We start from the raw sequence: 12,367 nt of genomic DNA, 5'->3' as shown, positions 1-12,367 counted from the left end.
CAGCCATTTACCAACTTGTAACCAAGTATTGTGCATCCATTTAATGGAAGAAGTTCTTCAGTTAAGTCATCAGGTTTACCACAATGTCTCCTCCATCCTTCTTTTTCAGTGTCCCTGCTGCAATACACCGCACCAGCACATCAAAGGATCCTCTCAAATACCATCAGGCCAGGGACACTATATAGAGAGAGCGCCCCCTGTGGAAACTACCACCACCATCATCATCATCTAACTCCAGTGCAGCCCCCTCATCACTGACTGCCTCAGCACCCAGGGAGTTATACAGGAGAGAGAGCCCAACTATCCACCATGATATACCAATAACATCACAGCTGGGCACAGTGGAGGATTTACCAGCCACCAGCCTCCCTGTCACAAGTATAACCACCATCATCATCACCTCCTTCCCTCATTATACCATCTTCCCTCTCGGGGTTGCTACTGCAATAGCACGGTACCTGCTCTGCAATGAAGCGATATCCTTTGTCTTCATTTAAACATTCATACGTTTCTCCCAGAACAGGGTTAAATGGCTTGCTGCCGGCTCTATAGAAACTGGGCGCATACGCCGATACTGCAAATGTGGCAATGTAAACCTAGGAAGTGCAAGAAACAGAAGATTACAAATCAAGGAAACACATGGGAACTGCTGGTGCACCAAGCTGTGTGGTAAGTGACCTCTGATGAACTATTACAGCTCATAGCAAAAGTCAGAGGAATTTCAAAATGTGGACAAATTTTATAATTGGTGAGAAAGCGAATAATGATTTCTTGAAGCAAGTCTATTCATATAGTCAGGAATGACAAGACAAAGAGTAGAGTTAGGTAGCAGCAGGAAACTGGAAATGCATTTTAATTCCATGATTGTAGCTGGACTTTGAGCACCACTAGAACATTGGTGTGCAAGATCTATTTACTGAACACAGCATAGCCCCCCTCTGAGTAACTGCTTTAGTATTTTTTTTTAAAAGCTGCTGCAGCAGTGACACAAAGGAGGGAGGCTGTGTTGTGTTCAGTAATAAAGTCTTACACATCAGTGCACTATAGGTTCAGCTACAATCCTGAAATATAAACACATTTTTCACAGTCCTGCTTCTACTGATAGCACACACAAAATATATGGTTACACAAGGCAACCTAAAACTACCTGCAGCTTTCTTTGGTATAAACGGCTGACATATCCCCTATAAAACACTTTTGTCAGCAAGAAGACCTAGAGCAAAGTCTTCTATCTGACAAAGATGAAAACCCTACCAATAAGAACAGAGATTAGAGAAAACATTGTATTTAATGTACATGTCTGTGATACATAAATGATTCATCCTAAAATCATATCATACCATTCTTTCAAATGGGTCCTGAGTCTCCGCTGCCTTGTCTAGGAGTTCACTGTATTCAAGTTCTTCACATAATCGCTGCAGGGTGTTAAGTGGTTCGTTCAGTTGCACTGGCATGGACACCTTAGATAGGTCCTTCCCTATATTGTTCCTAAGAATGTTCCATAAACTGATATTACTTGTGTTTGGACAAGGAGCTGGAAGACAAGTTCTGTGCTTTGGAAAGCCATCAACTACAGAAGCCCCATCTATGGAATTGGGTAGATGGAGGGAAAAAAACAAAGAAAAGAAAATTAACAAATAATCCATCTTTGTAAAGGAAGTCAATCACTGACAGGACCGATCCCCAAGGTATAGAAAGGGCAAATATATAAAACACAAATATGAGAATTTATCCTGCTCTATAATATACTGTCCACAGATTATGTTGTATTTTTGTGATGGCAGGTTTCCTTTAGAAGTAGCCTGTCATAAAGTTTTCACCATTTAACCTAATGATCTATATTAAATCACCTAGCTGGGAGGGGGAATAGGGGAGCTGGGGGAAACATTGGTTGACTCGGTGGAAGAGAATTCCAGAGAGAGGTGGGGAATGAGGGAGATGAGGGAGACGTTGGCTGAAGAGAATTCTTAAAGGCGACATTGGTGCTGCCAAATAGAACACTCCTTTGATGAGCAATGGAGATCCACATGGCAGATATTGTTCTGTTCATCATACCATCTACCTTATCCCTTACTTCTCCCAGCCTAAGCCTAATTAGCCAAATTGAGCTAGCAAAGGTGTTAACTATCACTCCAGGAGGGTTAGCTTCAAAGCATTTCCCCAGCCGCATCGACTCTGAGGCTTCCCTCCATTTTTTAAACAAGAGACAATGAGTCATAAAACTCTTAGACCAATACGATGATTAGGGACAGTTATGGAGTTATGATCCATCTCAGCCCAAGGGGAACTAACATTTTTGGATTTGTAACCGTCAAGGGATCACAGTGCCCCAATTCCCAAGGCTATAGCACCCTTGGGTCCAGCGATATAAATATCTCTGGATAGGACCATAGCAAATGGGTCAGTTTTGGTATCAATGAGATCCAGGGATTCACACGTATCCAATGATACCAGAACTCTGACCCTACGACTTCCCCTTGAGAAGCTATGACTTCTCCAAGGTTCTGGACTTAATACCAGGTAGGGGGACCTATGAGCCCTCCTGGGGCTAATAATATAATATAATAATATAATCAGAACACCCCTGATGCCCCTTGTCATTTGCCCGATTTTAAGGTGTGGACTATCAGGTTCCATTAGGCCCCCACACAATGTAACTAACATACATATTGCTGATCCTTGTAGTTCTACCTGTGTATTTGTACACTGTTTAAATATATATATTGTGTGGTCCGTTTGTGTACCGTTAGTTTTAATGGTGATAACCTGATGGCAGGTTCCCTTTAAATGTACATCATCAAAACATTTGAAAATAAATAACAGTCCTACTAATCTCCACCCACCATTAAAGGATCCCATAAGCCGATTGGTGAAGGTTGGTCCCCCACCAGTCGGACACTGAAGAGCTATCCTAATATCATTAATGTGAGAAATCACATAAAAATTTAAGCGAATGCATATCTTCATCTATACACATACAGGCAGTGTTATGGAAAGGCATTGGAAGAGAATACAGAAGGCCGGCATATACCTAGAGATTGCCTTTCAATGTCATTACTCAGATTGTCCTCCGATACGTTATCACTTATATCACTGAGATACGAGTCATCATCTGATACCTAGGAAACAGACAAAACAAATGTATTAATGACAAAGTGCAATGGAAAGCAAAGACTGCTGTACAGTATAGCTGATAAGGAGGACACTGGATAAATAACAGGACAACCTTTACACAATAGCAGGACACATTTCCCCAATAAGTTGCAATTCATAAGCGCATGAATGCTGGAACTGAATGTGTTGTGCTTGTATTTTAATAAAAAAAATAAATAAAATTGAATTAAATTATCAGCTATAAGACTATGCCATGGGGAATTGTGGGTCTATACAAGTCTATTTTCCTTTTTAATGTTTTTTTGGTTTATCTTTAAGATAATATTGCTGGTTGCTGTGTGCAGCCCAGGACCCAGGTAGCCGGTGCCAGCTGCGCTCCTGGGTCATAGAGTGGGAGGCCGGCAATGTGGGACGGTCCATGCGGTTCTAGGGAGCGCAGATAGGCGGGTATTATTTGTGAAAGGGCAGGCTGGCTACATACCACAGGGGGGGATGGCCGGCTATATACCACAGGGGGGGATGGCCGGCTATACGCCACAGGGGGGGATGGCCGGCTATACGCCACAGGGGGGATGGCCGGCTATACGCCACAGGGGGGATGGCCGGCTATACGCCACAGGGGGGATGGCCGGCTATACGCCACAGGGGGATGGCCGGCTATACGCCACAGGGGGGATGGCCGGCTATACGCCACAGGGGGGATGGCCGGCTATACGCCACAGGGGGGATGGCCGGCTATATGCCACAGGGGGGGATGGCCGGCTATATACCACAGGGGGGGATGGCCGGCTATATACCACAGGGGGGGATGGCCGGCTATACGCCACAGGGGGGATGGCCGGCTATACGCCACAGGGGGGATGGCCGGCTATACGCCACAGGGGGGGATGGCCGGCTATATGCCACAGGGGGGGATGGCTGGCTATATGCCACAGGGGGGATGGCTGGCTATATGCCACAGGGGGGATGGCTGGCTATATACCACAGGGGGGATGGCTGGCTATATACCACAGGGGGATGGCTGGCTATATACCACAGGGGGATGGCTGGCTATATACCACTTGGGGATGGCTGGCTATATGCTACACGAGGGCAGGATGGCTATATGCTACATAAGGGCAGGATGGCTATATGCTACACAAGGGCAGGATGGCTATATACTACAGAGGGCTGGCTGGCTATACACTACAGGGGGCTAGCTGGCTATATACTACAGGCGGGCAGGCTGGCTATATACTACAGGGGGCTGGATAGGCTGGCTATATACTAGCGAGAAGCATGCTGGCTGTTTACTGGGAGGGGCAGGGGACTGGCTAGCTGGATATATATTGGCTAGCTATATACTGGGAAGTGTGCTGGGGCACCAGATTAATGAGGAGGAAATAATATGGTACTATATATTATAGTATACAGGCGGTCCCCTACTTAAGGACACCCGACTTACAGACAACCCATAGTTACAGACAGACCCCTCTGCCTACTGTGACCTCTGGTGAAGTCTCTGGATGCTTTACTATAGTCCCAGACTGCAATGATGAGCTGTAAGGTGTCTGTAATGAAGCTTTATTGATAATTCTTGGTCCAATTACACCAAAAATTTTGAAACTCCAATTGTCACTGGGGCAAAAGAAAAAAAATTGTCTAGAACTTCCATTATAAAATATATAGTTTCGACTTACATACAAATTCAACTTAAGAACAAACCTCCAGACCCTATCTTGTATGTAACCCGGGGACTGCCTGTATTGATGGATCGCAGTGCATAATCTGTATATGCAGGGGGCACTGTTATCTAGGGGACATTATATTGATTTTTTTTAGGAGCGGAGAGTGGAGATGTTCTCCAGAAGCCGCAGTCCCCAAGGTGGCAAATTCTGCAGAAATAAGACATGACTGGGAGATTGGATTGGGAAGGATTGGCAGCAATGAGGAGACTATAGAAGGAAGAGCGGGATAGACTGGACCAACACCGACATAGAAGGAGACAGCAGCAGCCTAACAGTAAGTGATGTCTGTGCACGAGTGCAATCCAGATGTGCAGTACATGTATTGCCGGTATATATTTATGTGTGTAGTAAATTAATTTTTGGTCTATAGTGCAGGATATTATTATGTGCCGTTTATTCATTGATGTTAAATATTTATATGTGTGACCTAGTTATTAGTATCTATGCGTTTGGTATATTCATTTCTGGAATATATTTATGTGTTTGCTACATTCTTTTTGGTATAAGCATCGCAGGTATTTTCACTGGAGGTACATATTTCTATTTCTATTTTATGCTATATTCACAGCTGGGAGGCCTTTCTTATTATTTTTAAAGGGGTGGGGCATTTCATTTTTCCCATTAGGATCGGCCCTAATTCAGCCACGTTGGGAGGAGGGTAGTGAGGAGCAATTTTGCTTGTCTGCCTAGGGCACCAAAATGCCTCGTCCCGGCCAGATTTACTGCCTATGTACAGTAACAGAACCAAGCTTATTGGGAATAGAGGGGGCGGGGGGAAACAATCAGTTCTAAAGTTTAAAGGGGTATTCTGGTAATATGCATGCCTGATACAAAAACCCACAATGCTATATAAATAAATAAAAAATCTCATAAATCACAAAACGGAGCTTTTACGATTTACAAATCAATTTAAATTTTATGGGCTTTCTAAAGTAGGCAAAGTTATCGCCAAGATGGCCGCCATCTGCAAATAGTTCTCAGTAACTCCTCCTCTATCTGCTCCGAGCTATAATCTCACAGACTGTCCTGCTCTGTTACCATAGTGATGATATATGTAACTGCCATCACTGCACATTACCTCACTGAGATGACGTCTCATCACAACACCGGCCATACTGGATCCACTGCAACCAACCGACTACAGCCAAACATAGTGAAGATCACATGACCTGCTCAGGCAGATGCAGGACATGTGATGTGGACATGTGACCAGCAGCCATTTTCTTGTAACTAATTACATATTAGCTTATATTGACGCATTTGCATATGAATTATTCTTATTCCTGTAATACCACTTTAAGTGCCATTGTAGGACCTTCAAAAGGTAAAGGAAGGGCTCTTGTATACACCTGTTGGTGGATGATTTGGGTCTCCTTGAAGCCTTGGCTTCGGTCTTCCACCCAATACTGTAATCATATTATAACTCGCTATAACATAGCAGCTACTCATGGGGGAGGCCTAGACGGTTCACCAACATTCAGCTGATTATGTAAACTAGGTTGCCACTTTCTGCCATAACAGACTATGGGGCTTATTTACTAAAGGACCCACGGGTGCATTTTCGTCGGGTTTTCCGATTTTTCGGGGATCGTGCCGGGGATTGTGTCGCACGTGATCAGATTTCGGCGCATTGGTGTCGGATTTCATCCGACAGAAATTGGGAGGCCAGCGGACGATTTAACATTAATTTGTGTCACAAGATCAAGCACTTAAATGCAACGGGAAGAAGAAGGTGATCTCCGGCGGACCTGATCGGGGAAGTGACACATGCTGGATATCGCGGCACAGTGCATTGGAGTAGGGGAACACACCTCGGTAAATGCGCAGGGACGGGTAAGCAAATTCATTAAAAGTCACAAAAATATTCACGTGGAAAAATGTGTGACTTTTTATCAACTATTTTACCTGAGAAACTGGTGTAAAATTATGAGAAATTCCCTCTAATGGCTATAAAAGTTGTACATTATTTCTGTGAATTATATGCAGTGTGCAAAATAGTTATAAATAACAAAATGTGTAACACAATAGGTATACTTGTAAATGTTCCCACAAATCTCCTAAGTGTTCCCATAACAACAGTTTGTCCAGACAATTTGGAAGTGACAGGAAACAGCACAGCCGGGGGGAGCCGGTACTGATTACAGAACACAATAGACAACGTGATCCTTTCTATACGCGCAACAGAACGCGGTTTTGATATATTTGGCATATAAAAACACAGTGCTATTAATAGCACTCGCTCTACACAGAAATGGGCACTGCACGTCTCCTTAGCCAAGATGCAGCGACTCTATCACACTACATGACTTGAGTGAAGATGATGAACTTTTCTGGGCTTAACGTGAGGGAAAAAAACATTACACAGTATTTGGACTCATAATGGAAGCAAGAACTATCATTTTTTTTAACATGGTAAATAATTTTTTATTGACCAATAGTTACAGCCCCCCCCCCCTTGTGCTTCACCTTGGAACAATCTAAAAAGCTCTAAGAGGTAACTGTCAGTCATTCAGCCGCTCTCCTACCAAATCTACCAAAGAAGCAGATGACAGGTTCCCAGAGAGCCCCATTAACTGAGTCACAGGGGAAGTGCTGTCCCGTCCTCACTCATTCTCACCAATCAGCACTTTATGTCATGTGACCGGAGTGATGTCATCTAAGATCCTTAACTTACTAACATTTGGAAAATCTACACCACGTATGTATCCAATTGCATGAAATCCAAGCATGCCTCCATGGACTTCTACTTCTCCATATACCTCTATGTAGTCATGCCTAATTTCATGCAATCAGATATATACACGTGGTAGATTTTGCAAATGTTAGTGGGTAAAGGATCTTAGATGACATCAAGTTGGTCACATGACATGAAGTGCTGATTGGTGAGGAGGGAAGGAAACTTCCACTGTGACCCGCTTAGGATCGGCCTATGCTAGGTAAGATAACAAAGGTGATTTTTCAGGGATGTGAGGAAAACTATTTTTAGTTAAAACAAGGGTGTCACTTAAGTAACTGGGCTCTATGGAAATATGGTACTAGCTGCATTTCCCTTTAATCAACCTTGAGTAAACAAAAACTCAAGTAGCCCCACTTTGATAGAATAAGGCTACAAAGTTCTTTTTCTGGCTTATGCCTGTACAGTTCACCAGTAGGCAGATATATTTAGGATCTGTGTAGGGGTATTTATTTAACAGCTTTACCTACAGCAGCCTGTGGGAGTCTGTAGACTCCTGTGTTTCCCTGAAGATAAGATTTCAAACATCTATATCTTCTGATTTGTGGCACCTAGAAACACAACTATGGTGCCATTTTAAAGAGTAAATAATTCTTTAAATTCAGAGATATCCACTGCTAAAGTTATTGTTAGGAGTTATTGTGTGGTTTTCCGGGGAAAAAAGTCAGATCACGAAAACGGGGGTCTGAGGTACCTCTGTCGGACCCCTCATCACTCCCCGAAACAAGCGGAGTAGACAGCCGAGCATGTCTATTCTGCTCCATTCCTCTCCATGGAGCTAATGAAGATTGCAGAGCGTCTAACTTGTTTCCTGGGAAAACCCCTTGAAACAGGAGATTCTCTTCTTTACAAAGACACCAGAACTGTGTTTATAGGAGGAGCTAAAGGTAACAGCATACAGATGCAATGATCTACATAGACAAAAGTGGTTCATGTAAGGAAATTGTGATTGCTAGGCATGAGACATCGGGGTCAATGACTCTAAATGCAATAGAGTCACAAGAAATTCACAATGTAATTCGGGGTTTTGAGAATTATGATTTCCAGAAAATAATGACATGATTAGATTTGAAGAATTGATTTTTTTTTTGGTACAAAAATAAATGTTGATTTTTGTTTCTGGGAAAAAAAATCAGTTTGTGTTTTTTTTTTATTTGCTGCACAATAGATGGTAATTTTTTGGGGGGACTATTAAATGCATTTTATTTTTGAAATGGAAAGTTAGATATAAATTAAATTAAATTAATCCAGGCTCAATAAAAAATAAAACACAGTAATAGAATGAAGTCGAAAACCATCTAAAATATGGCATGATTCTAAAACTAAAAATAAAACACCAACCTCATTCTCAGATGAGCTTGAGGACAGTAGAACTTCCTGAGCATCATAGAACTCTGTGAGGGAATCTGTGATGGAAAGGCGACTTTCATTAGATATCTGATGTACCAAGGGCCTGTTCTCCTCACCCGGGCTCTCCTAATAGCCAAAAAAATAATCATATAAAAATGAAATTCTGTAAATATAAGAAAATATGTGAATGCAGAAATAATGTAAACTGTCAAATGTTAGTATTTACCAAGCATAACAGTCAGTGAGGCCTAATACGTGCCTAATACACCGTCGGGGTGTACTAAAAATTATTTAAATCCACACAGAAACTACAACTGATGAATGCGCAATCTAGTGAAAAATATTTTATGGTAAGAACTATGCTGTGAACATAATTTGAGAGATTTTTGTTCTTTAACCCCTTCAAGACCAGGTTTTTTTTTTTTTTGGCATTTTTGTTTTTCACTCTCCTCCTTCCAGAATCTTTTAGACAGTTTTTAATTTACACAGTCATGTGAGGGCTTGTTATCTGAGCCTAATAGTATTTTCTAGTGGCATCATTTATTCATCTGTGCCATGTACTGGGAAGCTGGAAAAAAAATTCCAAATGTGGTGGAGTTGTCAAAAAAAAAAAAAAAAAAAAAAACGCAGTTGCACCCAACTCTGATGGGGTTTAGTTTTACAGTTTTCAATGTGCATTTAAAGTTGACACCTCTTCATTCTTCTATCAGTACGATCGCAGTGATACCGGATCTATATACAGACAGTTCGGTACTTAAGAACAGTAAACTTACAGACAACCCCTAGTTAAAGATGGACCCCTCTGCCCTTTGTCTGGAGCTACAATTATAAAATATACAGTTCTGACTTGCATACAAATTCAACTTAAGAACAAACCTAAAGAACCTATCTGCTAAGTGTAGTTTAGTTATATGTCTTAATATGTTTTCATTCATACCATTGTAAAAACTGTACAGCCTTCTGATCACTTTTTATTAAAATTTTTATTGTTTTTATATTTTAATAGATGGGACATTTTGGAATGCGGTCATACCCAATACATTTCTGATTTTACTTGTTAATATGCATGTATGTTCTAGGGAAAGGGGGGGTTATTTAAAAATGTAACTTTTATTTAAAATATTAAACATAGAATCGCTGTACCAATTGACGTCATTTGATCACGAGGGACGTCGATAGGCATTTAAACATGGCGCCGCACAAAGTTGTTGGGTTCAACCGTGGCACTAACATTTTTAGTGCCATGACTGGTGCCAGCTGTTTAATATAGCTGACATCTGCCACGTATGGAGAGGGCTTGGTCTGTGAGCCCACTCTGTACACCCCTTCACGACTGGTGTTCATTTACATTGGCTGGTCGTGGAAGGGTTACTCTTTGTGCAAATACGCATTTCAGCGAACCTTGGTCATGGTTGTACTTTTTGGTGCACAGAGTTTCTTACCCTGTCTGCCACTCTCCTTTTATATGACTGATATGTTCCATATAGATACAGACAAGAAAAGGGCACAACCAAATTCATGGCCACCACCGGGAGCACCAAAAATCATATGTAAAAATACAGTACAAATTCGGTTTTGTTAATTACGGTAGTTCTTTAGAATTACATTGTCACATTGTTTTAAATATTGCTTATAGGAAAATATTTTTGTATCCATAGTGTAAAAGTAGTAGTAAATAGCCAAAAGGATAGACTTCAAGGGCATTAATGTTGTGATATAGGAAGCTGTTGGAGAACTGTAGCCCTTTATTTCCAGGATCATTGATTGTCCCAGAGGTTGGATTCTCCCACCTATAAAACGAGGGCCTATTCTAATAATGAAACACCACCTTCAGTATGGGATGGGATTAACCCTTAAAGGGGTTTTCCCACAAAAGAAAATGTTCACAGTCCAGTCCCCTAGTAATGTTAACACATTAAAGATCATTTTAACCCCTTACTTTACAACTGTACTTAGAGTGATAGGAGCTGAAACAGCAATAAAACTAAGTTGCCAAGTGCAAAATTCCAGGGTTTGGCCAAGGCCTTTATAAGCAGACACATTATCACCCATCTAGTTCGGTGGAGTGACAATGTGGTTAGATTCTCAGGGTACAGGTGTACATATTCTTTCACCTGGCTTCTGTCATTGTACTAACACGCTGACTCATAGAAAGAGATGAGGCATGAGATTATACAAAAGCAGGATAGACAGAGGCGGACAGACTTTTACACTGTGATCTCTGCTACATCTGACAGATATGTGCCCGTCTCCCACTTCCCCCGGATCACTTATCTCAGTGTAGCTTGCAGCACCTCTCTCTGCTCACGATGTCCTGTCAGAAAGTGATCAGTGAGCATCTGAGCTCAGCAAGCACGTGGCTACACTACACACAGCAGAGAGAGACAGAAATCTCATCTGCACAATCTCACATAGGAATACAAGATGGCGGCCGACCCCAAGTCAGAAGTTACAGGGTCAGTGTCTAGGGGCAACTGAAATTGTGTACAGCAGGACTTATAGAGACAGGTTGGACTTATATCTGTGAGATGCTGCATTTTTGTTAATGAATTAGAGAATGTGTTATTTTCTTATCCTGAGTACATATAGGAAACTTGTCTTCATGGGAATACTTTTTTTTAAAGGGAATAGGTTTGGATTAAAATGTCATTATTGAGAAAACTGTACCGATATCTGGCTGTGTGATCATAGGACATTGAGCACATATACTACTCTCATCCCATGGCACAATTGCTCCACAATGTATAGCACTGTGCCTGGAAGGCAAACGATTAAAGGAAAGGTCATCAATATTCAAGTCCTAGAAATCCCTTTAAACTATCCATACTAATGGAAGTATACAAGTACATCAATATTCTAGTGAATTATGATGCAAAACCAAATATATTTCACAGGCTGAGATATTTCCATCATACATTACTGCAATGACAATTACATCAGAGAAGCTGCAAGTAGGTCAGGATCACTTCACGTATCAGACACCGGCTCTACCAGTTATCATTCCTTATCCTGTCTTCCATTCACCTGAGGGGAATCTGGTCTCAGGACACAGGACAGAAAATCCTAATGTTGTTTCACAAGAATGATGGAGGAATCGCATGTAACACTAATCTTCAGGTCATCCCTCAATGGGACTTGACTCTCCATGAATGATTGATAGGACATGACAGGCTGGCTGTGTATATAATAAAGGCTTGCCTCTTATTTGCCACTTGAACTGAATTGGTTGCTAGAATCTCAAAAATAGTGAATGAGTTCTTAATCCTTAAGATAGACAGATAAAACTCAAGTGTGAATCACCATTATGGTTTGGTCTCTTCATATTCTTATACAGTGAAGTGATAGAACTGGAATCCCTCAAGAGCATTAATATCATGAAGAGAAGATTTTATTATTGCTTGTAGTCATCAGATATAAGCCTGTAAGCCATTGTGAAAGAGCC

General features: G+C 41.6%; 1 protein-coding gene across 4 annotated transcripts in view; it reads right to left on the bottom strand.

The window, feature by feature from the left end:
- OSBPL3 (oxysterol binding protein like 3) overlaps positions 1-12,367 on the bottom strand; it is a 124,454-nt gene that overhangs the window by 23,733 nt on the left and 88,354 nt on the right. For all 4 annotated transcript variants that reach the window (XM_072153754.1, XM_072153758.1, XM_072153756.1 and 1 more), the window contains 4 exons: positions 8,917-9,051; positions 3,032-3,119; positions 1,341-1,585; positions 459-596 (listed from right to left, as the gene is read on the bottom strand). In XM_072153754.1, the coding sequence (XP_072009855.1) occupies positions 459-596; positions 1,341-1,585; positions 3,032-3,119; positions 8,917-9,051 (606 nt within the window). The remainder of the gene's footprint in view (positions 1-458; positions 597-1,340; positions 1,586-3,031; positions 3,120-8,916; positions 9,052-12,367) is intronic.

Source organism: Engystomops pustulosus, chromosome 5 (genome assembly GCF_040894005.1).
Source record: "Engystomops pustulosus chromosome 5, aEngPut4.maternal, whole genome shotgun sequence".
Taxonomy (NCBI): domain Eukaryota; kingdom Metazoa; phylum Chordata; class Amphibia; order Anura; family Leptodactylidae; genus Engystomops; species Engystomops pustulosus.
The sequence above is the reverse complement of the archived record's forward strand: the minus strand, read 5'-3'. Positions and strand labels throughout refer to the sequence as shown.